This window comes from Saimiri boliviensis, chromosome 2 (genome assembly GCF_048565385.1).
Source record: "Saimiri boliviensis isolate mSaiBol1 chromosome 2, mSaiBol1.pri, whole genome shotgun sequence".
Lineage (NCBI taxonomy): Eukaryota > Metazoa > Chordata > Mammalia > Primates > Cebidae > Saimiri > Saimiri boliviensis.
In genome coordinates this window covers 217,163,388-217,190,306 of record NC_133450.1, presented here as the reverse complement: position 1 = coordinate 217,190,306, position 26,919 = coordinate 217,163,388, and the positions used below count along the sequence as shown (strand labels likewise).

Sequence of the window (26,919 nt, the reverse complement as noted above, 5' to 3'; positions counted from 1 at the left end):
TCGGATGGGACCTCCCAGGCTGTAGACAGGCCTCGCCTTCTAGATAAAGGCCCTTCCCGCTACCCTGTCCTCTCCTGGCCTAGCTACACACTTGGTTCAGCCTGGGGCCACCACTGCCACCACTTGGCCCAGAGGCGGTCTCCGCTCAGCCTCAGTTTTTCCAGCCACCGATGGGAACATCAGCAGCCCACAGCAGATGGGGACAGTCAGAGGCCACCGTGGCATGCACACATGAGGTGTCCAGGCCGATCACCTGCTCGCCTTTTAGCCCCCCTCTTCCCCCACCTGATGGAGGAGTTAAAAGACAGGTCTCGGCAGCAGGCCACCTGGTCGAGTCGCCATGCCCTTGCCTCCCCACTGGCCTGTCCCGACTCCACTCCAATGTCCGGGCTGGGCCAGACCACGCCTGGCCAGGCCCCAGGGAGGTAGCCATTTGCAAGGAGAGCGGCCAGGCAGCAGGCCGGGTGGGGGAGCAGCCCATAAATCAGGCCCCACTCCCACCCGGTCGCTAACAAGCGCGGCTGCCTACCCGCCTCCGTGGGGTCCCTGCCTCTGGGCTCCCACAGCGGGCCTGGAACTGCCAGCTGGCCAAGGCCTCCGGAGTGCCTTGGCCTCCGCCCCCACCCTCGGCTCCCAGATAGATAGGGATATTTTTTTTTTCTTTTAGGAGAAGAAGAAAAAATAGACGTAAATGAAGAGAAACACCAACAAAGAAGGCGAGAGGCCTGCAGAGTCACGTGGGGGCAGAGACCAATTGGGCCTCCGGTGGCCCCCCCCAGGGCGGGGAGGAGGAGGAGGACGGACGGACAGGGCCAGCCTGCTGTCCGGCTGCCGCCCGCCGTGGTGTGACGGGATTCCTGTGCGCCCACGGTCGCCACCGCCCCACCTGGGCTGCCGGAGCCTCCCCCTGGACCCCCGGTGCCCACTGCCACCCTCATCCGGCGTCAGAGCGCTGCTTCCGCTCCGTAAGTGAGGGCCTGGGCCCAGGCCTCTAATGGCCAGCCTCCTTCTGCAGTGCCTCCCTGCAGCCTGGGCCGGCCACCGCCTGCTCTGCTCAGTGACCGGTGGCCCCTGCTCTGGGCAGGGAAGGGGCCAGGGGTCTCCCAGACTCATCCTCCCACCATGCTACCCCCTTTTCTTCCCTGGGCTGCCAAGGGGAGGAGCCAGGCCTGTGACCGCAAGCCCCATGGAGGTCCGCTGGTGTCCCGCTGTCGCTGGCCGGGCGTCCATCAGGCTGTGTGGGTCTGAGCCTAGAGGTCTGTGAGTGTGTCTGTGAGGGCTCTGGGCCTGTCTCGGGGCTCTGTCCCTTGCCTGCGTGTCTGTGTTGTCTCTGTCGCTGTCTCAGAGTCTTGGTGTGTATCCGTGTGTCTGTCTCTGGCGTCCATCTGTCAGCCTGGGTTCTGCGGCTGGGCCAGGTCTAGCTTTGCTTCCCTGGGTGGGTATGTGAGGGGCTGGAACCTGGGGCTGTGGGGGTGGGTGCCTGGGTGCCTGCAGTGCGGAGGAGCCAGGGGCTCCTAGCCGGTGAGAGTGGAAACCTTGGGGAAGAGGGAGTTGGAGAAGGAGGGAGAAGGGCCTCAGAGCCCAGCCCCCACCCACCCGGCCGGCCCAGGCCTGTGTGTCCAGCGCCAGGCTTCCAGGAGACCTCTGTGGGCCCTACCTTAGAACAGCCGCCTGGGGCACCCCAGCCCCTCATGCCCCCAACCCCCTTAGCCCCCGAGTCACTGTCTGAGGGCTCCACTGTGATGGGGAGCTGCTCAGAGGCAGCCGTGACCCCCACCTCCGGCTCCGGCAGATGCTCTTGTTTCTCAGGGTTTGGGGGTGTGGGGTGCGATTAACAGGATCTCTGGCTCTCTTTCCTCCCTCCTCCCCAAGATTCTTGCAAGGAAACCGCAGTACTGCATCTGTAGGGCAAACACTTTCCACTTTATGCATGGAGAAACTGAGGCTGAGAGAGACCAAGCGACTTGCCTGAGCTTGCACAGCAAGTCTGCGGGTTCTGCTCCTCCACTGTGGAGGGGGTCTGAGTGGGGTCCGCAGGGGTCTCTGGCTGCAGCTCACAGGCCCCAGGCCCAGCTCCGATCGAAGCCCGGGGCCTCCAGGCGGGCGGGGAGCCCATGGAGCCCTTTGGTGGGTTGCGCCGCTGTCAATGTAAAATTTCGGCATTTTCCTGCTGGAAGATCGCGCCTTTTTGGCCTTATGGTCCCCAAACTCTCTCCGACCCCAGGTGCCAGCGAGGGCGGAGGCGGGATGCGAGCAAGCCGCTTCCTCTTGGGTCAGTTTCTCCAAATGAAAAACAGTGGCCCCGCCATGGTCCCCAGCCCAGAGCAACCGCTCGGCCCTTGGCCCGGGAACCCCTATGTCCCCAAGGCCGCCCAGCGCTTTTTTTTCTTCCCGCCCCACCCCGCTGTGAGAGCTCCGAGGGGAGCAGCGGGGACCTGCCTCTGGGCTCCTCTCCCAGCTCCTACGCCAGTAGAGGCTTCGGGCCCTCCCTAGGCCTCGCACATTCGTAAAATGGCGTTTCCACGATTCCCATTTCCAGCCCAGAGAACTGAGGCTGGCGAGGAGAAGGGGTTCGCCCCAGATCTCCCCAGCGGGGCGCCCCTGAGTGCTTCCACCAGGCCAAGCGCTTGCTTTTCCCCACTGCTTTAGTTGGTCCTCACGACCCGCCCTTAGCGAGGAAGAGCGGTCATCTACCCACTTCACAGATGCGGTCCCTGAAGACTCGAGGCGGGGAGAGAGCTGCTGCAGGCTCGAGTGAGGAGACGTGGCGGGGCCCATGGGAGAATCTGGCTTCCACCCGTGAACTCGTGCCTCGGCCACGGTCGCCACTCGCTCTTACCCACTTCCACGCTGCAGCGCGACCGGCCACCCTCGTGGCCCTCGCCACGACCCAGCAGGGTTCGCAGACAGGAGCTGCCTCCTCCCACCGCAGGCGGGTGGCCCGAGGCCCCCGGCGCCCGACACCTGCCCAGATCGCGGGGCCCTCGGGCTCCGCCGCTCTCTGGCGGCTCTCGAGGTCCGGGGAGCTCGGCAGGGGCTGGGTGGGGGGGCCGGGAGGATGAGGGCGAAGACTCGAGCCGGGCTGCGGAGGGGGTGCCGGGCGCGGGCCGGGCTCGGGGGGAGGACGCGGCTGGGCCTCCGCCCCCGGATACCGCACGAGCCGATATAGAGCGGCCGGCCCCCGGCCCGGGCGCGGCGGGTTGGCGCAGGGCGCGGTGGCGGCGGAGGGGCCCGGGTCCCAGGTGCGCCTCAGAGCGGCCCCGGCGGCGGCAGGGGGCGGCGCGGGGAGACTGAAAGGGGGGGAAGGCGGGAGGGGGGAACCGAGGCCCCGCGCCGCCAGCCCCGCGCCCCCGCCTCCCCGCCCCCGGCCCGAGCGGCCGTCATCGCGGGCGGGCGGCGCTGCGCCCGGGTGCGGCTCCTCGCCGGCGGCGGCGGCGCGGCCGGGAGGTGCGGGCTCCGCGCGGGAGGGACGCCGGGCTCTGCTCGCGGGAGCGGCCAGGTGGGCGCCGGGCCGGCAGCAGCCTCCGTCGCGCCCCCTCTCGCGTCCCGGGCCCGGGCTCAGCGCGCTTCCCTCCTTGGGACTTCGCCTCTCCGCCCGAGGTCGCTCCCCCGCCTCGGGCTCGGCTTCCCGGAGCCCGCCGCCCACCGCCCGAGGTCTCCGCGCCTCGCGCCCCCTGCGCGTCTCCCCGCCCGACGTCCCAGTGGCGGCGGCAGCGCGGGCTGCGCCTCCCGTTGCCGTCGCTGCGGCGGCTTTGTCTTCCCCGGCGCGGGGGCCCCGGCGGCTCCGCGTTTCGGGCTCTCGGTCCCGGCGCCGTCGTTTTCCGCCTCCCGCGGCCCGGGTCCCCGTCCCGGGTCAGACCCCGCCGGGCCTCTCCTAGGCGCTCGGGCTCCCGGCCCGCCGGTTTCTGCGCGTCCCCCGTCCCCGACCCTCGGGCTGGCCGCCTCCGCCTCCAGGTTTTCTCTCCGTGTCTGTCGCTCCGTGGCCTCGTCTCGGCGTCTCTGTCTCTCGTCTGTCGCTGTGTCTCTGGCTCTGCGTCTGTCTCTCTGGGGTTTTCTCTTTGGGCCTCCGCTGTCTCTTCGAGTCTCTCTTGGATCTGATCCCCTACCCCTCGTTCTCGTTTTCTCTCTCTCTCTCTCTCTCTCTCTCTCTCTCTCTCTCTCTCTCTCTCCCTCTCTCTCCCTCCCTCCCTCTCTCCTCTCTCTGTCTCTGCCTCCCTGTCTCTCTCCATCCCTCCCTATGTCTCGTCCCCGCCGGGTTCTCTCCAGCTCGGCGTCTCTGTGTCTCTGGCACTTTGGGGCTGGCCTGGTCTCTGCGCCCCGCGGCGTCGGTCCTCGTCTCTCGCCCGGGTTTCCTCCCATCTCTGTCTCTCCCGGACTCTGTCTCTGCCTCCTTCGTCTCTGTGGGGTTCCCAGAACACCTGGACCGGGCGCCCCACCGCTCCCGGGTCCCCTGGCGTCTTCCCCGCGGCTGAACCCATCACCTTTTCTCAGAATCGGGGTTTTGTTCTCAGACAAACGAATCCGAGTCGAAGCGCATCGAATCTGAGGGCCCCCGATCGGGTGCGGCGGGGCCCACGCTGGAGGAGCCCTCCGGCGGGGCGGGAGCGCGGGGCCTGGGCGGGGGAGGCCGGGCACGGGGCCCTGCACCGGGCCCACCCCGGGACGCTGTGCGGGTGTTCGGTGGGTGCCGGAGGCAGCGCCTGGGCGCAGCGAGGGGACCGCGCGACGGGCGGGGGATAGCGGCTAGGGCGGCGGCCGCGGGGACCCCAGGCTGCGGGTCTCCACCGGCCCGCGCCGACCCACTGTTCTTCCGCAGGCGGACGCCGCGGGCATGGACTATTCCTACGACGAGGACCTGGACGAGCTGTGCCCCGTGTGTGGGGACAAGGTGTCCGGCTACCACTACGGACTGCTCACGTGTGAGAGCTGCAAGGTGAGCGGCCGGGCGTGCGGCAGGGGTTCGGCGGCCGGGGGCGGCGGACCCCGCTGACTCTCCGCTCCCTCCCACAGGGCTTCTTCAAGCGCACGGTGCAGAACAACAAGCACTACACGTGCACCGAGAGCCAGAGCTGCAAGATCGACAAGACGCAGCGCAAGCGCTGTCCCTTCTGCCGTTTCCAGAAGTGCCTGACGGTGGGGATGCGCCTGGAAGGTGCGCGCCGCGTGGGCCTCGACCCCTGACCCCTGACGGCCCCAGGGAGCAGGGAGTGGGGCTGGGAGAGAGACTGAGGGGATATAGCATCGTTGGCCTTCACGAAGTTTCTGGGGCCCAGTGATTGGCCCCTCTTGCGACATTAGGGCCCAGTCGCTGCAAGGGAAGCAGACGCTGGCGCTCGTCTTGTCGATCACCCAAGGTGGCCTCGGGTGAGAAGGGACGCAGGCAACGCCGGCCTGGGTTGGGCCGACAAGTACCCAAAAATGAACTCCCTGGAGATGATCCTTTCCCCAGCCCCTGCCAGGGCCCCAGCACCCGTTGGGCAGAACCCCTCCTTCCGTGAGGAGGTCGCCATCGCCCCCGCCCCCCAGTACCCAGCCCCAGCCGGCAGAGGCCAAGTCGCAGTGCCGGCACTGTCAATCAGGCTGGGTGACACTGGGCAAAATCCTTAACCTCTCTGAACCGAAGATTTCCCCTTGAAACATGAGCATAGCGGGGTGCAGTGGTTCATGTCTCTAATTCTAGCATTTGGGAGGCTGAGGCAGGAGGATCACTTGAGCTCAGGAATTTAAGACCAGCCTGGGCAATCTGGAGAAACCTCCTCTCTACAAAATATTAAAAGTAGCTGGGCACAGTGGCAGGTGCCTGTAGTCCCAGCTACTCAGGAGGCTGAGGCAGGAGGATCACATGAGCCTGGGAAGTGGAGGCTGCAGTGAGCTATGATCACACCACTGCACTCCAGCCTGGTCAGGAGAGAGATCCTGGCAAGAATGAAATAAAGAAATAAAGAAAGAGAGAAAGAAAAAAAAGAAAAACGGCCTTAATGGCAGTGCCTTCCTCCATTTAGTGAGTGCAGTGAACGGTGGAGGCGCCTGGGTGGTCACTGCCTTCCCGGCATGTTCTTAGCCAGGCCCTAAGGGGGCTGGGCAGTGGGGGACAACTGAATTGCCCCCAAGGAACCCAGGCCCCTCTTTGCCTCCCTACCCTCAACCCTAGCCCTCAGCCCAGAGAGGAGGAGAGACGTTTCGGCAGGAAAGATTTGAGCTCCTGGGGGCCCTCATGGGCCCCTAACCCCAGGTCCCGAGGGGCCGGAGATCTGGCGTTGTGGGCAGCAGAAACTCCTGTGCAACCTGAGGAGAGGCACAGCGATGCCCACCCCAGGGGGCAGGAAAACTGGCCAGGTGGCCCCCCAGCCCCTATCTCCTGCTGTTTCCCATCGTCCAGAGTGCAGGCTGGGGCCCTGTCCGAGAGGGGCTGGGGGCACACTGCAACTGCAGAGATGCACCTGTTGGGTCTGGCTGATGACACATTCCTGGCCAGGCGGAAGAGCGAGGAGCATCTGGTCAGCAAGAGAAGTCCCCTCCCCCAGCACAGAGCTTTGGCTGGCTCTAAACTCGGCTTCACATTTGCAGCCAGTGAGGGACACTTGAGTCATTTTGCAGCAGAAGCTCAACCCTCAGGCAGTCAGTCAACAAGCAGCTGGACCCTGAGGCCAGCAGTGAACTAGGCTGACCAGGGTCCCCTTCCGGTCACCATCTCCCTGCCAGGCCTTGTGCTGGGCATCTGAGCCCAGGGCTGAGCCTGCAGGAGCACATGGTGTGATCCACTCAGCATGATTAGAGTGGGAAAGGACAGGACACGTGGGGCAAGGACAGTAGAGTCTGAGTGAATCCAGGAGTGCTTCCTGGAAGTAGTGACCTTGAGGCTGGGTGTTCAGTAACCATGAGAGAGAAAAAAAAAGGTATGAGCCGGAAGGAAAATGAAAGGCAGGGTGGAGGAAGAAGATGTGTCAAGCAGAGGAGTGGAGGTGAGTTAGGTGGAGTGGAAGGAGAGGAGCCTTAGCAGAGATCGCCTGAAAAGCTGAGCAGGGCCTTGAAGGCCAGGCAAAGGAGACTGACTTCCCCTGTGGTCAGTGGGAGCCATGAAAGGGTGTTGAGCAGGGGAGAGAGTGAGCAGATGTGTTTGGAAAGGATCAGTGATCAGGCGGCATGGAAGGTAGCTCAGAGAGGGAGAGCCTGATCCTCTGCCCCTGCCCACAGCCGTGCGTGCTGACCGTATGCGGGGCGGCCGGAACAAGTTTGGGCCGATGTACAAGCGGGACCGGGCCCTGAAACAGCAGAAGAAGGCACAGATTCGGGCCAATGGCTTCAAGCTGGAGACGGGACCCCCGATGGGGGTGCCCCCACCGCCCCCTCCGGCGCCGGACTACACACTGCCCCCCAGCCTGCATGTGCCTGAGCCCAAGGGCCTGGCCTCTGGCCCCCCTGCTGGGTCGCTGGGCGACTTTGGGGCCCCAGCACTGCCCATGGCCGTGCCCAGTGCCCATGGGCCACTGGCTGGCTACCTCTACCCTGCCTTTCCTGGCCGTGCCATCAAATCTGAGTACCCGGAGCCTTACGCTAGCCCCTCCCAGCCTGGGCTGCCGTATGGCTACCCAGAGCCCTTCTCCGGAGGACCCAACGTGCCCGAGCTTATCCTGCAGCTGCTGCAGCTGGAGCCGGATGAGGACCAGGTGCGGGCTCGCATCCTGGGCTGCCTGCAGGAGCCCACCAAAGGCCGCCCCGACCAGCCGGCAGCATTTGGCCTCCTGTGCAGAATGGCCGACCAGACCTTCATCTCCATTGTGGACTGGGCTCGCAGGTGCATGGTATTCAAGGAGCTGGAGGTGAGTCTCTCCTCCCGCCCGGCTGTCCTCCCAGCTGCCCAAGCCTTAGACCGACTGTCCTTCAGATGGGGCACTCCTACCCACTGGCTTCAGGCAGTGTCTGGGGACCCACAGGCCACCCTGGGACACTGAAGAGCATTTCTGCTCTCTCACAGCCTCGTGGGTCCCGGCTCCCTCCCGTTGCTTCTCCTTGAGCCCCTCGAGCCTCTGCTGTTTCGGTCCCTGCGCCTGTCTCTTCCTACTGTCTCTCTCCCTGGCGTGCTGTCTCTCCGCTTCTCAGTGTCTCTGCAGCCCCTTCTGTCTCTGCGGTTCCCTGTTCTGAGGCTCTTTCAGTATGCATTCCCTCGTTCTCTGAGGCCTTGGGCTCCCTCAAAGGACTAGCGGAGTCCTGGGAAGACTGTCTTGTCTCCTAAGGCTTCAGCCCAGTGTTGGGAAGAGGGTCTGGCCCATCCTGGCCTCCCATTCAGGGAGGCCAACCTCGCCACCTCCGACGGCACACACAGGTGGGACTCTTAGTGTTTTGGAGTCCGGGACATCCGTGGGCCCTTCTTCCCAGCTGAGGTGAAAGATCCTCCTGCCTCTGCAAATCTTGTTTATGCTGGATGGTGGTGGTGGTGGTGGTGGTGTGTGTGTGTGTGTGTGTGTGTGTGTGTGTGTTCAGGGAGCTAGGTGGGTAGGTAGGTGGTGGCTTCCAGGGTCTGCCACTGATCTCCCCTGGCGAGGCAGCCTTCCCTCCTGGGTTGAGGTACCTGACGCTACAAAATCAGGAAAGCGGCAGGAGAAACTGAGGCTTGACATAAGAAAGAACTTCCCAGTCTTCCCACCTAGCGGCTTGAAGAGCCCGAGGCCCCAGAGCTGCCCCTCCAGTGCCCTGGCTCTCTGAGACCTCCTCAGAGGCCTCTCTAGCTGGCCAAGGCCTGCCCCGCCCTGGTGTGGGTTCAGGCACTCTGTAACCCAAGCTATCGGTGTTTGGCTTTCCCAGGCTGCCCCCCTGGCTGTTCTGGGGCTGGGTGTAAACAGCAGGGCCCATTGCCCCCCCTGCTGGGGCCACTGCAGCCTTGAGCGGCATTGTCAGTGTGGCGCCACTTGGGCCTGGGCTTCCTCCAGGGGCAGGAGGCCGGATGGGCTGGGGGCGCTGCCTGCCCTCGCTGGCGTGGAGGGGATGAAGGTGGGGCGTGGGTGCTCCGAGCCCTAGCGGCGTCGTGGGACTGGGGCCTGGGCGGTCGGGGAGGCGGGGATCGGTGGTGGTGGCGGCTACTACTCCCACTGTGGAGGCCCGTCATGCTGAGGCCTGGGGCTGCACCATGTGTCTGTCATGGGGTGGGTTTCTCACCACTGTCTCTGGTCTGACCTAATGGATGGGGCCAAAGGCACGCTCTTGACCATGAGGCCATGGTGGAGATGAGGACCCCAAGCACTAGGGACTGGTTGCCAGCTTCCCTTCAGATTCCCCATGCAGCCCCTGCACAGCGGGGAGGAGGAGCAGGGCATTCCCGGCCTTCCAGAACCCTGGACTCAGGGGCAGGGCACTTCCTCTGGCTGCCTTCCTAGTCTCCCGGGGATTTTCACGCAGGATGGGAAGGGCTTTTGTCCCAGCTTTGCTGAGTGTTTTTTCCTGCTTCTGGCTCCTCCGTGGTCCAAACCTTCCTGCTTCCCCTTCCCAAAGTCTGACTTGAGCCCAGGATTGTAAGCGGTGGTCACCAGCTTCTGTAAAGAGGCCTTGCAGATAAGTACCAGCCCAGCCCTTAGAGCACCTCCCGTCAGCCACATGGAAGTTCTTTTCCACTGGTCCGGTGGGCCCTGGGCTGGTGTCTCTTTGCAAAGCCCAGAGGTGGTGAGGAGGCAAAAAAGTGGGAGGGGTGTGTGTGACTCTGGCATCCCTTCTGGCTGATCATTCATTTCCCCACCTCCGGACGGGACACATCTTAGCAGACAGAAGAGGGGGCTCTCTGGCTCTGGGGGTGGAGCAGCCCTTGGCCTGGGCACTGGGGACATTAAATCAGCTGGACCCAGGAAGTTGGCAGCCTGGAGGAGACGTCAGACATGCACCTAGATGCCAGTGAAGGTGCCCCAGGCTCTGAGAGCCACTGAAGGAGCAGAGGGAGCCCTCGGGGGAGAGCCAACAGCTCTGAGGGATTCAGAGATGAGTTCTGTGCCTTTCTGGAAAGTAGAGACGATTCTGGACATCCCAGGCAGTGGGCACAGCATAGACTAAGGCCCCGAAATGTGAATCAGGTCCTGGGAGTTCCCAGTGGGCCCGGGAAGTGGGGCCGGAGAGTCTGGCAAGGTCAGAGCAGAGCTGGGACCAGGAGTGGATCCTTGGGCAGAGGCTGATGGATAGCCTGCCGGGGCTGGCTGGGGCTCCAGGTTCTGGGTTGGGGAGGGCCTCCCCCGGCAGAGCCTGAGCTCTGAGCAGAGGTCCGCTCAGCCCTCTGATGCCGATGGCATCTTGCTGCTCAGGAGGCATCCTGGAATCTCAACTGAACTCTCAGGGGTCCGGGACCCCAGTTGTGTCTGATGCTGGGCTCCAGACGTCCTCTTGGGGTCTTCCTCCCCTATCCTCTTTCCCAGCTGGGCTGGGAGTCCCTCTGTCTCCATTTTCCATCTCACGCAATCCCAGCACGTTAGCTCTGACAGTGGCACAGAAGTGAATGTCAAAGACTAGAATCAGAGAGGCCTGTTGTCAAGTTCCAGCTCTGTTGCTTACCTGCTGTATGATTTGGGCAAGTGACTTCACTCCTCCGGGCCTCAGTTTCCTCATCTTGATAATGGGAGGAGGTGGAATGGTGTCCACCCTGTAGGGTTGCTGTAAGGGGTGAGTGAGCCGGGACAGGGGAAGAACTGAGCGTGGCAGGGCAGGCTTCGGAAGTGGGGCTGCAGCACGCGTCCTCTCTCTGCCCCTCTGAGCTCCACCGTTTAATCGACGCCTGCAGGCTTATGTGGGCCTGGCCAGGAAGACAGCAGGGAGAGAGACACTGTTCCCAAGCTCCTCTGAGCACATGATCGTTCTGGGACTGTATTGGGGCCGCTTTGCTTATAAAGCAACTTTTTCCCTGCAAAGTGGCAGAAACTCACCTGTACCTGCCTCTTGGTGGGCAGCAGTGCCCAGGGCACAGGCAGCCAGCCTCTCTGGTCACTTACCATGAAGGACAGGCTGGGGGGACACAAGGGAGGACCCGGGAGGGGTGGCGGGGGCCAGGAGTGTCCAGTGACCCATCTTGACATCAATTCACCCTCAACATCCAGCTCCGGGGCCCCCACGGACAGCAGATTTAACTGCTCAGATAGACGGTTTAGTTTAAGCGGCAGTAACTGTCAGTCCTGGGCAGACAAATGACACCTCCCTGACCACGCGGCCGGCAGAGCGCAGCAGCCAGCCCGTGGCGTGTCAGCCACCAGAGAATTACACAGCCCGCTGGCCTTCACAGCCAGACCGATCAGACCCCAGGGGGCTCCAGAGAGGCCCTGCTGGGAGGGAGGTCAGCTCGGCACCCATAAATACCCAGTCTCTGAGGCAGCCTGCAGAGCGTCAAGGCTCCTGGAAGATTTGTGGTGGGCCGGCAGGAGGGGTGGACGGCTGATGGGCCGAGCAGACGGGCCAGGCTAATGGGAGCAACTCTCTCTGGTTAAAGGAACCTCTTAGCCACCTGCCTTCTCGTGCAGAAAGGCTGGCGGCTACGGCCCTCTGGTTTTCTTTTAAATAAAAAGAGGGGTGTGTGTGTGTGTGTGTGTGTGTGTGTGTGTGTCTGTGTGTGTGTGTGTGTGTGTGTGTGTGTGTGCACGCACGCCCACCCTCATCTGTGTGGGGAGGGGAGCGTTTAGGAGTTTGGTGCTTTTATGCGTCCATTTGTCCACCCAAGGCCAGCAGTGAGTACGAGACCTGCTTGGCCAAGGGGCAGGTGGGAGCCCGGCCGGCTGCATTCACGGAGCCAGCAGCAGATCCCCACGCAGCCCTACTACGTGTGTTCTTATGCTTTAACCAAAAAAGGGAGAAATTATGTTTCCTGCTTCACAGAACAGGAAATTGGAGTGGAGGGGGACGATGCATGGCCGGATGGGGACTCAAACACGGGGCACGGGGCACCAAAGCCTCGGCCACCATATTGTGGCTCTCTGCCCCTGCCACCACTATCAGCCACACCGGGCAGGGCTGCCCCATCCAGGGTCTAAGGTCTGGGTACAGAGTCTGCTCCCAGGGCTGGGCCAGCCGGGTCACCATGACCCATCTGCTTTCTGCCCAAAGCTCGGCTTATCTCCTCATTCTACCCCTTATCGCTCCTCTGCCACCTCCCCACCCCCTTGTGCCTTCATTCTGGGCGCAAGGGTGTCTGCTCCTGTGGGCCTCCGAGGGGTGGGGGCCAAGCCCGGCCCTGCACACCCTCCCCACTGCCTCTACCTGGGTGCCCAGGGTGGGCCTAAGAGTTTTTCTTGCTGCCAGTGCAACCCCTGGGCAGGCCCCTTCTACCCGGGTCTCAGGAAGTTCCCAGGGTCCCCAGAGCCCAGCTGCCTGCAGCCTGTGTGGTGCCTCCGGCAAACCTCTGTTTCCTTATCTGTAAAGTGGACCGAATGTCAGCAGGGCAGGCGCAAGGTGTCCTGTGCTGCGCTGGGCGACATGCCTGCTGGTAGGTGCTCCTGGAAACCTCCGCTCCATGGGGGACGGCACTTCCGAGGAGAGATGATTGAGGGGGCCTCTGACCAGGCCTGTCTCCTGCTTCCTCCCAGCCAGGGCGGAGCCTGGGGCCTGGCTGACGGTCGGGGCTCTGGGAAAAAAGCTTTGCTGGGAGTGGGACCGAGGTGTGGGCTCTGGATCCAGAGGTGAGGTGGGGAAGGAGGGAACGAACACAGACTTCCCTCCTCCACTGTGTGGGCCCGGAGGCCCGTCTGTGTGCGGTCCTGACTTTTCTCTCTCCTTCTCGCCCCGCTCTGTCTGCCTGAGGACAAAGGCCCCAGGGATGCCCCAGGAGAGAAGGGGAACAGAGAGGAGGAGGGGGCTTCTACCTCCTAGAGAGAGAGCTGTTAATCAGGCTTGGGCTGGTTCCCCTCTGGCCCAGAGCCCCTAGGTGGGGAGTGGTCCCTCTGCACTCTCTGCTTGTCTTGGGGAGTACCTTGCCCTTCCTCAGCCGCTCTGACCCCTGCTCTGGGGCCTGGAGAAGAGCTAGACGCGGTTCTGCCTCCCCAAACCCCATAGGCATCGGCGAAGACCGAAGCGTTTAACTGATGCCACGAGATGTTGCAGATTCTGTGTCCAGAGGGTGGGCGGGCCTCGAGGAAGGAGAGGGGTCAGGTAGGGATTTGTAGAGGAGGAGGGAGCCTGTGAGACCAGGAGCTCCTGGATGGTAAGGGGGGGTGATCGGCAGGTCTTCCTCCGCACCTAGTGGTTAGAAGCGCAGATCTGGAGCTGGACAGAGCTGGGTGACCTCTCTGCGTTCAGCTTCTCTCCGTCACACAGGTAGCGACTGTGGCTGTAGGGCCGCCGTGGAATGACTGTTAGCTGTCATGGCTTGCATTCACCACAGGGCACGGCCCAGGAAGGTGCCCCGGAAGGGTCTGTGGGGTCGATGGTGGCCACTGATGAGTGGCATGGGCTGAGGGGACCGGGCTGTGTCTGCTTGGGACCATCTGCCCAGCCAGAAGGGCTGGCTTTGTCACAGCGGAGACTGTGCAGCAGGAATGCCAGCCGAGGCCCTGGCCTGGCCCCACCTCTGTGTGATCCCGGGAGAGTCTCTTGCCCTCTCTGGGTGGCAGATTCTTCAGCTGAAACTAGAGATTGGGGCCAGGGGATCCCTGGCTCTGCTTCTGAGTCCTGCAGAGTCAAAGGACACTCCAAAGGGCTGGGCCTGCCCCTGCTCCGGGTGCCTCTCATCACAGACTGGGCATTGGGAATCGGCTCCTTGTCGCTGCCGTGTTTCTGCTTCAGGTGCCAGGTCATTGCTGCCCCCCTGCCCATGCCCTGGGCCTGACCACAGGCCAGGTGGGACCTCCTGACTTCTCCTGAGCCTGAGAGCTCTGGGTAGGCCCAGGGGGAAGCTCTTGGCTTCTTCCTGATGGCTCTTGTTTGAGTGGTTGTGGCTGCCAGAGGTGTGGCCACAGGCTTTTAAATGTGCACAGTGTTAAGATTAGAAACCATCTTGCATGCATTTGTAGGAGTCCTCCGCAGAGCACTTCTGTGGACGTGAGTCACTGTCATGTATGGCGTACCTAACATGGACCGGACTGTCTGCTCAGTACTGTGCCCACTTTACAGATGAGAAAACCAAGGCACAGAAAGGTTACCAGGACTTGTGTAGTCATACAAGAGACAGAGCTGGGGCCTGAAGCCCAGCCCATGCACGCCCCAAACACCCTCCTGTTAATTGGCCAGACCCCTGTTGCACTTGGGTAATGTAGGCATTCAGGCAGATGGGCACAGGGAGGTTAACTTGCCCAGGCTGTACACCCAGTGGGGTCTCAGCTGGGAGAAGGGGTGAGAGGAAGGTGTCTGATGCTTGCTGGAGCCTGGCCCCCACTTGCCTCTTCCTTCCAGGTGGCGGACCAGATGGCGCTGCTGCAGAACTGCTGGAGCGAGCTGCTGGTGTTCGACCACATCTACCGCCAGGTCCAGCACGGCAAGGAGGGCAGCGTCCTGCTGGTCACCGGGCAGGAGGTGACCAACCCCTGGGCCCCGCCCACCCCGGGCCCTGCTCCTGCCTTGCTTCGCATTTCCAGAATTCAGGGCCCCGGAGAGGACCCAGGCCTCTCGGGGCTGGCTCTGGGCACCTTGATTATCAGCCCTTTCCCTACGTTCATGGGACACAACGGGCCCGACCCCTCCGGGAGCAGCCCTGGGCCAGGCTTGAGGGGCACCGGCCCCTGGGATCCCTGCTCTGAGGAGCAGCTCAGGGGGTGTGGGCAGGTCAGGGGAAGCTTGTGGAGGAGCTGATGGTGGCCTTGGGTCTGGAAAGAATACACTAGAGTTGGCTGGGGAATGAGGGGTGAGGGGGCAGTCCTCACCTCCACTGCAGGCTCCGAGAGCGGGGAAGTGTGGTGCCCCGTTCCTGCTGGGGCTGGTGTGGAGGCGGCCTGAGGTGAGGGATGAGGGAGGCTGGAGGGTTGCTAGGGCTGGGTTAGCAGGTAAGACCTTGCAGGCCCTGACTCTTGAATGAATGAATGAGTGAATGGGCAAAGGGCTCCAGAGAGCTCAGAGTCAGAATTTGGGCTGCCTTAGAGCAGGGAGTGAGGATCTGGGGAGGAGAAGCTCCAGAGGCAGCCGGGTCTGGGGAGAGCTTTAGGTGGGGGAGGGACACACCAGGTGGCAGCTGAGGGGCAGGATGGGAGGGAGGCATCTGGGCGGGTACACAGCCAGGGAGGAGGACTCGTCTGGTGAGACCAGTGTAGGGAAAGTGGGAGGGAGGGAGGCAGAGAAGGGGGTTGATGCTCAGGGTCTAGCCTGGTGGCAGGAGCTTCACTCCCACGTGGGGACACGGGAGGGGCTGTGGGCTGGGTGGGTGTTGTAGGGTGGGGAGGCAGGTGCTGCTCCTCACTGCAGCACCCCCAGATCCCTGCTCCTCATCTTCAGCTCTTTCCTCAGTGCCACAGGGGCATGGGTGGGCAGCACTGCTTCCAAGAGGGCATCTTGGGGGTTTCCTGTGAGTGCAGGTGCCTGCAGTCTGTGTGAGGTGTGAGGTTGGCACGCCGGCTGAGTCTCTGGCCATGGGAATGGCATGTGTGTGTGTGCCTGCCTGTGTTTTACTGCGCAAAATCTCCACGCACATCAGTGTGTGGGTGTCACGGCCTTCCCATCACCTCGTAAATGTGAATGCATACATGGGAATATGTCTGTGTTGCTGTATGAGTGTACGAGGGCGGGTGTGGCCGTGTGCACATGTGTGTGCCTTCACTTCTTGGAGTGGGCGACCCTGTGACTGAGCGTGTGTGTGTGTGTGTGTGTGTGTGTGTGTGTGTGTGTGTGTGTCTCCGAGCTGAGCTGTGACCCAGCATGCAGGTGTGATCGTGGAGTTTCTGGGCAGCCATGTCAGTGTGTCCGCGTGTCCCCTTGGAGGCCTGCCCTTCCCTGAGCCCTCCCTCCCGGTATGTAGTGGGGCTCCCTGAGCCGCTGGTTCTGCTGAGCCTGGTGCTGGCTTAGTGTGTGAAGGACAGGGGTGCCCTCAGCTCCGGACCTGGTGGGTTGAGGAGAGTTCGAAAGGCGGGTCCCGAAAGGGTCCCCAGCGCTGCACAGATGTCACCCATGCCTGGCTCAGCGTCAAGGCTGGGCCCTCCTGACCCCAGCCCATCTAAGCTGCCCTCTCAAGGGCACCTCCGATCCATGCCCTTGCCCCTTTGTCTCCAATCAGAGCCTCCTGCCCAGACCCATGTCCTCTGACTGTCCCGTCCTGTGCCCTCTGCCCCAGGTGGAGCTGACCACGGTGGCCGCCCAGGCAGGCTCCCTGCTGCACAGCCTGGTGCTGCGGGCGCAGGAGCTGGTGCTGCAGCTGCTCGCGCTGCAGCTGGACCGCCAGGAGTTTGTCTGCCTCAAGTTCCTCATCCTCTTCAGCCTGGGTGAGTGCGGCTCCCATGACACAGAGGTGGAGACAGCTTGGGGCGGGCAGGAGGGTGGGTGAGACTGGAGAGGTAGCCCTGCTGTGGCCGGAGTGGCCACAAAGGAGCCTCAGGGGAGAGAGGCCCCTCCCTTACCTACTCAGTGAACAAAGGTCTGAGGCCCCCTGGCTAGGACCTGGCTCTTAAATGGGGACTGCTTTCCCTCTGGTGGCCCCTGTGACCAGGATTTTTATTCCAGGCTCGCATCCTTGGGTCCCCGTTTTCCCTAATCCCCGGATCTAGGAGGCCCCAATTCTGAGTCTAGCTCCTGGGACTCGGACTCCTTTGCCTGTGCACGCATGCATTCATTCATTCACTCTACAAACAGGCGCCTCGGATACCACAGTGAGCAAAAAATCCCAAAGCCCGGCCCTTGAGGTGCTGACCTTCTCCAGGGGAGACAGATCGTGAGCTTAATACGATTAGTAAGACATAGGTTCCTAACACGAGAGGCAGGCACAGCCAGGAAGGTTGTTAGCAGCGCTAAGGAGGAAAAGAAAGCAAGAGGAGAGGCAGAGGGCAGGCCCGGCCCGGCCCGGCCGACCACCCCGCTCCGCAGACACCCAGGTCTCCCTCCCATTGCCCTTCTGACCCCAACCCCACCTGGGCTACTCCAGTCTGCACCCTCACTCCCTGGCAAGCCATCACCAATGCCCTCCCCATGCCCAGTGATGCTGAGGACACAGCTGTCCCTTGCCAATCAAGAAGAGACCTACAGCTGGGGTAACGGTTAGGGCTGAGATAGAGAGATGGGTGTGGCTCAGGGAACCCTGGGTGGGGAGCAAGAGCTCTTCTTGGAAGGCTTCCTGGAAGAGGGAGATCTGATCAGCGTTTTGGAGGATGAGTAGTTTTCTGGGGGGATGAATTTTTTGCAGGGGTGCAGATGGGATGGAATAGAGGAGATGAGTGAGTGCTTCATTACCTAGAGATGGGGCAGGATTAAGATATTTTTTGGTGGCTGGCATTATAGTCATAGTCTGGGAAGGGTGTGCCTGCCAGAGAGAGGGAGGAGTGGGGAGTGTTACGGAGGCAGAGGGGAAGACGGAATTAATTAATGAAAATTGGGAAGCCCAGTGCTCAGGCAGGATTGGTGACATCCTCCATGCCATGCGGCTGGGTGCAGTGGGCTGGGTCTCCTGACTCTGGCAGAACAGGCTGGTAGCTGGAGGGCTTATCTGCAAGGCCACCTTAAGCCACCTCTCAGGACACCAGCCAGGGCTCTGCAGGGGTCAGCGGGGGACAGCCACTGGGGTGGGGAGGGGCAGGATCTTGGCAGCCAGTTAGGAGCTGTGGCCTGAAATCCTTGCTGCGGCTGGGGAAGCTCCCTCCTGCCTCTGCCTGCAGCAGCACCCTCCCCAAAGCCTGGCAGGCTCAGCAGACTGGCCCAGGAGACAGTCACAGACGTGCGTGGCGGGGGCCTGTGTGGTGGGGGTGTGGAGCCTTCAGGAATGACACGAGCGCCTGTGTCTCTATTTCTGGGCATGCGTGTGTGCTTGCACGTGCAAATGACGGACTTTCACACGCTTGTGGCTTCTTATGTGTTAGGCTGTGCGAGGGGTTCGTGTGTGACTGGGGAGAGCTGGAGATCTGGGAACATGAGGAATTTGTCGGGGAGGGTGGTGCTGGGAGGCACCTAGAATCGGAGCGTGTGTTTGCAGGGTCGGCTGGTTTGGGTGAGAGTTCTTGATCAGATTGCCATCCTGAGGCCACTGGAGGATCCTAGGGCGGGGGGTGGGGTAGTGGTTGACGGTGGGCTGCCAGTCACCAGGCTTCTTTGCCAGGGCTCTGTCTATCCCTGGGTGTCCCCTGAAGAGCAGGGACAGTGTCTTGGCTCCCAGCCCCTCCTCTCACCAAAGCGCCAGACACTTGGGAATGCCAGGCCCAGCACAGCTCTGGCTGCCACTGAAGGTGAATCCCGGACCCCTCTTCCCTGGGGCGTAAGGAAGATGGCAGAGCTCAGCGCTCTTCTCTTGGGTCCAGGTGTGGGGGCACGCTCAACACTGGAAGTGCCCGGCCCCCATGTCACACCAGTCATCAGCCTTTATGCCTGATGCATCAGCTGAGGCCTGAAGGTTCGAGGGGCTCCAGTGTTGGGCTACAACAGGCCTGAGTTGGGGGGAGAAGGGCGTGTGCGTGCACATGAGTGTTGTGTGTGTTAGGAAAGGGAACTAGGTTGGGATGAGGAGTGGATTCTAAATCTGCCCTCTGGTTGTGTGCCCTTGGGCCAGTCACTGCTCTCTCTGAGCCTCTGTTTCCCCATCTGTAGAATGAGTCTTCCTGGAAGAGAGATATCTGAGCAGGGTTTTGGAGGATGAGTAGGAGTTTTCTGGAGGGATGAATTTTTTTGCAGTGGTGCAGATGGGATGGAATAGAGTTAATCTCTAACTTGCTACAAGGATTGAATAAGAGAGTTCCCCCAAAGTGCCCAGCGCTCTGGGAAGTATGTGTCTCAGAATTGTTTTAGTCATAATCACCATTAAGTTAATGTGCCTTTCATTTATTCACCATTATAAATGAATGAATGAAATGAATGAATGAACCAGCTCACATTCTCCATCTTCATCACGAGCTGTGTGTCTGCAGTGTCTTATCTTTGGGCACCGTACCGTGGGTCTGGCTGATGTGGGTGGGGGAGCCCTGAGCCCAGCAGGCCAGGAACCTGGTGAGGTTGGGGTTACCAGAGGAGGAACAGGAAGAGATTCCAGGACTCCAGCAGACGGCAAGCAGCGAGAGAGGTGTGGGGGACGGGCAGAGGCCTTTGGGTGGCCAGTTCCAGGTTGAGAGAGGAGCCCCATCAGTTCAGTGTGATCAGGGTTGGACCAGAGAGGAGAAACCAGTGCCACCCGGCTATCAGGGAAGGCTTCCGGGGGGTGGGGGCTCTGAGCTGGGCCTAGCAGTATGAGTAGGAGCATTCTGGGTGAAAAAAAAGCAAGCGGCATTAAAGGCTTTCCAGACTAAAGGAGCAGCTTGTGCAAAGTTCTGGGGAATCTTGAAAGTTCTGTCTGGCAGTAGGGGGCGGGGACTGGGTGGAGAGGAGGCTGGCGAGGGGACAGGAGCTGAGCTGTGCAAAGCCTTGAATGCCGGGGCCTGGTACCTTGAACTTTCCCTTGGGAAGGATTTTAACCAGGCAGTAACATGATGAAATCTGCATTTTATCAAGACCCTTCTGAGTGCAGCATGGGAAAAGGATGGCAGGCTGGCAGCCCAGAGCCCTGGCAGAGGCTAGACCTGGGGCTCGGCTGGAGCCGACTACAGGGTCTGCAGCAGAGGGGTCCTCTCCTGATCCTGCCCAGACCACCAGAGCTGGGGCTCCAGGGAAACTGGGACCGGGAGAGGGACCGCCACTTGCCAGCAGACCTCCAGCTGGCGAGCAGGGCGTCCCCTTTCGTGGGGCGGCTCCGCCCTGGGCAGCCTGAGTGCCAGTGTCCCCCCACCCGCCCCACCGCCCTGCGGCTCACTGAGCGCCTCCTTCGCGCCTGCCTTCGCACAAGGGTGCCATTTGGTGTCTAAATAGCCGTCTCGGGAGGGTGAGGAGGCAGGTAAGGAGGTTTAATTAAAATTAGTGCCTCTCTCCCGGCAATCACGGTATTTATGAAGATGGGCCCGGCTGGCATTGTTCTCCCGAGGACTTAATCGAAGCTTAATGGATTGACCTAACATTCGATTTCCTGACTTCCATTGAGGCGGCGGCAGCAGCATTCCCTTAAGCGTTTGCAATTTACCCACTGCTCCGCGCCAACAAAAGGCGGCCTGAATAGCAGCCCCACTCGAGGGGCCATTGTGCGCGGGGGCGCCTGCCTGAGTTACTGCTATTGGGACAACATTCTTTATGCCTCGCTGGAATGAAAGGATTATTCAAATATTCAATTAAACCATGAAAAGGGGGCTTTTCTGAGAACCTGGGGGCCCCCAGCTCTGCAGAGCCAGCGGGCTGCTCTCTCCGAGGTGGGGGCGCCATCTCCCAGCTCCCTCCCACCTCCACTGCCGGGAGTGCTGGGAGCTGAGTGGGCTTGGGGGGCTGCAGGCTCCTCTCCAACATGCCGCCTACAACCTTCGGGCGGCCGGGGCCCAGAGCTGGGCATGCAGATGAGAGCCAGCTCCTAGCTGCCCTGTGAGGCAGAGATGAATTTGCCCCTGTTCTGCAGATGACAGGAAACTGAGGCTCAGAGAGGGGAAGTGACTTGCCCAAGGTCACCCAGCTGGTTGTAAAGCTGGGATCTGAACCCCTGACACGTGAAGGGGGTGTCTCCAGGGTTGTTTGACCCCTGCTCCCGTGCTGGAAGAAGGGTGTGGTGTTCCGTGGGTTGCTGGCACCGTCACATCCGTTACTATCCGCTGGAAACTTCTCAATGATCTCTTTAGAGACTGGGGGCCCAGAGAGGCTTGGAGAAGGGGAGCGGCTTGTGCAGGGTCTGCAGGTGAGGAGGAAGTCAAGTCCAGAGGCCAGTGTAGCCTCTCTGGGGGAAACCTAGGACCCCAGGATGGGGGCTCTTGGACAGGACTCATGGATTGCATGGAACGTAAAGTTATGTCCAATCCCCCAGGAACGGGCATTCCAGCTTGACCCAACTCCTGGGCAGGGGGACCCAGCCCTCTTGCCTATCATGGGAGACTTGGATTTGAATACAGGCTCTGGCATCTGTGTGTCTTCAGAGGCCCCGCTTCCCTGAGCCCTGGGGACGCACTGCTCTGCCAGTCTGGATGTCTGCCGAGATGAACTGAGCTGGGTGCAAGGTGTCTGGGGGGTACCCGGGAAACTGGGGCTGGGCTTTTGGACTGTGGTCACTGTGGCTCCGTTAGCGACTGTGCTTCCCTCCCCCAGCCCTGTGGCTGACCTCTCAGGGGCAGTGAGAGTCTCCAGGCTGCTGACAACTGGGAAGCCATGGAACTGCTGGGGGTGGGGGGCATCCCTGACTCCGATCCTCCTTCCGCACCCACCCCCGCACTCTGCTTCTGTGGCCCTGGCGAGGTGCTGCTGAGAACAGTAAATCCCGGTAAAGCCGAAGCCCTGGTCTTCCCGGCCCCTCCCGTCCCTGCCCCTGCTGCGGCGTCCTGGCCAGTCCTGCCCCTCCAGCTGCTTCCTCCAAGCCCCTTAACTGATGTGTGGCCTTGAGCTGGTCCCTGTCCCCCTCTGGACCCCGATTATGAATTGTCAGAAGACTTGCTTGAAATGTCAAGAGACTTGGGGAGAGGAGTGAAGGCAGATGGGACAGGGATGAGGCCAGCAGGAGCCCAGTGAGGGGGCATGACTTCCCCTGACCTTTGAATGTCAGGGGCAGGCCTGGCTAGGGAGTAGGGCTGCTCGATACGGTTGGGCAGGTCACTCACTGCACAAGAGCACCTGGGCCAGGAGGCGTTGGGTAGATACAGCAGTATCTCTCTGGACAAGGGGGACCTTCCATGTAATTGACACAAAGGTGCCTTCAGGGTTAATGGTGACCTTCCTGGGGAAGCGAGGAAGAAAGTGCTCCTGGCTCGCTTTGGAAGGGAGAGTGAGGAGCCCGGGCTGGGTGGGAGGATAGAGGCCAGGTCCTGCCACCCGCCCCCAGGTCCAGCTCGGGTTTCCCTAAATCCGACTTTGGACAACACAGGCTTTGGCAGGCGTACTGGGAGCGGCCTGGGATCAGGGTTGCCAGGAGCGTGGCGCTCTCCTGGCGCAGAGGGTGTTAAGGGGATTAGGGGGCCAAGGGCTGCACATGCTGCCTCTGGACTCCCCCGCAGCTGCAGGGCCAGGGCCGGGGTGATGGGGTGGGGAGGCAGTAGGCGGATGACCGTTTTCTGAGCCACTGGTCACCCCATCCCAGGCAAGGCCGGGCTAGGATTTGAGGCCCCAGGACAGATTCTGCGGGTACCTGCTGCCGCTGCGCCCCCATACTGGGCACCTGCTAGCAACACTGCCCAGGAGCTGAAAGAGGCCTGCACGTGGTGGCAGGAACTTGGGCGATAAGAAATTGACCCAGGCTCTCCCTGTCCAGGGAGGAGGAAGGCTGGTCAAGTCAGGCAGGGCGGGGCAGGGACCACCACACCTCAGTGTTGGCTGGGTTCAAACCCACTTTCTGTCTCTTCACTGGACCTTGATGGGACACATCAGTGGCACTCCTCTGTTCAATCACTGGTGCACGCAGAACCAAACCCCCTCCATCCCTCCCCAAAGGGAGCCCTTCCTTGATAATTAATGCAGGTGGTCCTGTTTGCCCCTGTCTTCCCGTGGCATGTCTGCTTTGTGTACAAGCTTTATTTATTTATGTTTTTACATACTTACTTACTTAGAGATGGAGTCTCACTCTGTCACCCAGGCTGGAATGTAGTGGTGCAATCTCAGCTCACAGCAACCTCTGCCTCTCAGGTTCAAGTGATTGTCCTGCCTCAGCCTCCCGAGTGGCTGAGGTGACAGGCATGCACCACCATGCCTGGGTAATTTTTTTGTATTTTTAGTAGAGACGGGGTTTCACCATGTTGGTCAGGCTGGTCTCAACCTCCTGACCTCAAGTGATCCACCCACCTTGGCCTCCCAAAGTGCTGGAAATACAGGCGTGAGCCACTGCCTCAGGTCAACAGGCATTTCTAGTTTATGTACATGGCTGAGCCTTGTGGATCTCATCCTGACCTCCCTTCTGTGATCTTTGTTTTCCACTCAGCCTCAGGCTTTTAAAGGCGCATCCCTTTGCCCTGCGTTGTGTGGGCTCCCTGACTTCTGCCGATTGCCCAGGACTCCTCGGGGGTGCAGCCACCATGTGGCCATCCAGGCCACCTCCTCACCACCTTGAGCACAGATGGCCCCTGACTCCCAAGCTTTGGCTTCGGAATTTCAACTTTATGGTGGTGCAGCCGTTGAAAAATATGCATTCGGCAGAAAGCGTGCTCAGAGTACCCATGTAACCCCTTCTGTTTTGGGTTTTCAGCACGGTGTTCAGTGAAACCCATGAGGCGTTCAGCACTGGATTGTGAAACAGGCTTGCATCAGATGATTTTGCCAACCGTAGGGTAATGTGATCTCAGTGCATTTAAGGTAGGTCAGGCTATGATGTGCAGTAGGTCAGGTGTAGGAAATGCCTTTTGACTTAAGATATTTTCAGCTTGCGACAGGTTAATCAGAATGTCAGCCCACCTGCACTCCTGCAGTGAATGTCCATGTTTCCCCATGGCCCTATGACAGTCCTTCCTGGGGTACTGGAGCCTCTCTGTTGGCCTTGGGGGAGACTACAAGAACATGCCAGCTGCCTTCTAGAACCCTTATCTTACCCATATCCCCAGTAATACTGGCCATAACTTAGAAAGTTAGGTTAAAAAGACCAAGAACCGGCCGGGTGCGGTGGCTCACGCCTGTAATCCCAGCACTTTGGGAGGCCGAGGCGGGTGGATTACAAGGTCGAGAATTTGAGACCATCTTGGCTAACATGATGAAACCCCGTCTCTACTACAATTACAAAAAATTAGCCAGGTGTGGTGTGGTGGCCTATGACTTTAGTCCCAGCTACTTGGGAGGTTGAGGTAGGAGAATCTCTTGAACACAGGAGGTTGCAGTGAGCCGAGATCCAGAGTGAGACTCCCTCTCAAAAAAAAAAAAAAAAAAAAAAAAGACTAAGAACCTTCAAAGCCCTTAGTAAGTAAACTGTACTTAATTTCTATATTAAGGACTACAAAACTCTATTCTGCAACAATTGAATGCAAAGCAACCACTTTAATTAAGATAAGCCCTCCCTAAATGGATGGGACTTTAACCCCTGAAAATTTACTGAGGCCACCAGTCCTCATGTGTTTCGGCATGAGATGGGATCCTCCCACCCACAGTGCGCCTCTGTGGGTGTGGTGATGATGGGGTGACAGTGGCAATGGTGGCAGAGTGGGGATGTGGATGGTAGTGGTCATGGGGATGAGGCATCAGTGATGGCTTTGATGGTACCGGGGGGGTGGTGTTGGTTATGTCAGCAATGGTTGACCCTGGCAGCGAGAGCCGCTTTCATTACGATGGCATTATTGTGGTGCCAGTTAACCCAGCCCAGCGAGCATCTCACAGGCTGGACACTGTTCTTCAGAGCACTTTCCACACAGCAGCTCCCTAAATTCTCAGGACCATGTTGTGAAGTTGGTACTGTTATCACCCCCATTTTCTAGATGGGGAACCGACAGGTTCAGTAACTGCCCAGGGATGCTCCCAGGGAGGCTGGTGACGGGCTTCATGATTCTCTTCATTGTGACCACGGTGGTGATGATGGCAGTGATGATGGTGACAGGTGACTGTAGTTGGGTGGTCGATGGTGGCGCTGGCCACGTTTATGAAAAACACAGGCACGTGGGTGTCAGTGACGATGGTGGTGTTTGTGAACCAGGATGACAGCAATGGTCATGGTGACACGGTGCCAGCAGGGAGACCCTGGTTGCGTGGTTGATGGTGGCAGTGGCAAGTCTTTGGTGGTCATAGGGAAGGCGGCATTGTGATGCCAGTGACAGTGTTCGCTGCCCAGCTGCGATGGGGATGGATGGTGACCCAATGGTGACCGAGCACCTCCCTTTGCAGACGTGAAGTTCCTGAATAACCACAGCCTGGTTAAAGATGCTCAGGAGAAGGCGAACGCCGCCCTGCTGGACTACACCCTATGCCACTACCCACACTGCGGGGACAAGTTTCAGCAGCTGCTGCTGTGCCTAGTGGAGGTGCGGGCCCTGAGCATGCAGGCCAAGGAGTACCTGTACCATAAGCACCTGGGCAACGAGATGCCCCGCAACAACCTGCTTATCGAGATGCTGCAAGCCAAGCAGACTTGAGCCTGGGCCGGGGGCGGGGCCGGGGCTGGGGTCGGGGTCGGGGTGGGGCTCCAGGTGTTTCACTTCCTGAGGCCCACCCAGGAGCCCCATCCCCGTCCCAGAGGCCGCTGCCCCTGAGTTCTGACACGGTGTGTTTGGGAAGGTGGGTGGGGCTGGGCAGGGCCTGGCGGAGGTGGGGTGGCCCTGGCCAGCCACTGGCACTTGCCTGCTAGTTGGAGTGCCCAAAGGAGGTGACTGGTAACCACCCCCTGCCAGCCCCTGCCCTGCTCCCAGCTGTCTCTCCTGGAGTCTGAAGCCTGCAGGTCCGGGGAGGAGGTTCGGGATTCCTAGTGGGCCTTGATGTCCCTTGGATCAGAGGTCATCCCTTCCTCCTCTCCTGGAAACAGGGAGAAGTTGAGCAGGTTTCAAGTGGGGGAGGAGGGAGCATCTCCAGCGTTCCCCCATAGAGAACAGGAGGGAGGTCCTCTGTTTTGTAAACTAAGGATAACTGAGTTTGCTAAACTGGGAGGGGCTACTGGGCCCTAGAGGACAGCGGAAGACTCCTCCCTAGCCCTTCTACTCCACCTGGCTCTGCAAGAGGGAGCTTTGATACATCATCGGGAAAGAACTTTGCTCCGCTCAGCACTGATTCCCTCTCCCGCCCGAGGAGAACGTTTGGTACAGTCGACATCCTAGTCCCACCCAGAGGCGGCCCTCCCAGGCTGGTATTTATCTGCAAGGTTGTAGTCAAGAGGGCCCCCCCACTTTTTGTTTTTAAGCTTCTAGATACCCCTTGAAAGCTGTGATGGAGGGAAGGGGACAGATCTGAGGGCTGAAGCTGAGGCTTGGGGACTGGCACTAAGGACAGCTGACGGTTTCTCCCCGGACACTCGCCTACCAAGTACCCTTGAGGTGCTGCTGGGTCATTGCTTCTGAGCCCCAACCCCAACCCAGAGAAGACCTGTTGCCCGCCCTCCACCCACTCGCTGAACAGCAGGACACCCTGTTGGGGGCTTCACCTGTCTGTGGGTGGGAATGAAAGTGAACTTGGGAGGGGCACGGGGCTGTAGATCAGGGACAGCGCTATTGAGCCCCTCCCTGTGGCCCCAACCTGTTGGGTCCCTTGCTGCAAACTCGTGAAGCTGGGCCTCAGCTCCCTGGTCTCCTGCCCTAGGTTATGAAAGAAACTCTCCAGGGTGAGGCACTAGGGAGAGGCCTCGGCTGTCTGCTGTCCCCAGGCTGGGTGCCTGCTGTCCACCCTGCTTTCCTGTTACTGTTGCAGCTTGCGCTGAGCCTGCCCAGTTGGAGGAGACTGGGCACCCCTGCCTCCTGCCTCCTGCCTCCTGCCACCCTGTCTTAGTCCCCATCTCTGCCCCCTGAAACGTGAGCCCCTGCCAAGGCCAGAGACCCACAGCCCCGAAACGAGAAGTGCCCTTAAGAATCTCCCCAGCTCCCGCAGCCCTGGAATAAATTTTGCAATTAGTTTCCAGCTACCTTTGCCTGTTTACATTCTGGGGCCAAAGCAGAACGGCCCCGGTGGGTTCTGGGTGGTCTGGGGGTGGGGCAGTGCTCTGGCCTGGAGGGAGGTGGCATGCAGACCCTCTTTGGTTCAAAACTGGGGAGGCAGATGGGTTTTGGGGCTGGGCGGGGGGACACCAGGCACTGTTGGGGTTTGGGCCCCACCTCATCCCTCGGACCCTGGGGCACTGGGACGCCCGGGGATGCTGTTGCCTCTCTGCCTGTTGTGTCCTGGCCTTGCCAGCTCAGCCCCCTATTGTGG

General features: G+C 60.7%; 1 protein-coding gene across 1 annotated transcript; it reads left to right on the top strand.

The window, feature by feature from the left end:
- Nucleotides 1-3,205: 3,205 nt before the first annotated feature.
- NR5A1 (nuclear receptor subfamily 5 group A member 1) lies at nt 3,206-26,709 on the top strand. The gene is made up of 7 exons (XM_074395323.1): nt 3,206-3,242; nt 4,817-4,933; nt 5,011-5,152; nt 7,195-7,820; nt 14,344-14,463; nt 16,208-16,355; nt 24,913-26,709. The coding sequence occupies exons 2-7, from the start codon at nt 4,832-4,834 to the stop codon at nt 25,158-25,160; spliced, it is 1,386 nt and encodes a 461-aa protein (XP_074251424.1). The 5' UTR covers nt 3,206-3,242; nt 4,817-4,831; the 3' UTR covers nt 25,161-26,709.
- The last annotated feature ends 210 nt before the right edge of the window (nt 26,710-26,919 follow it).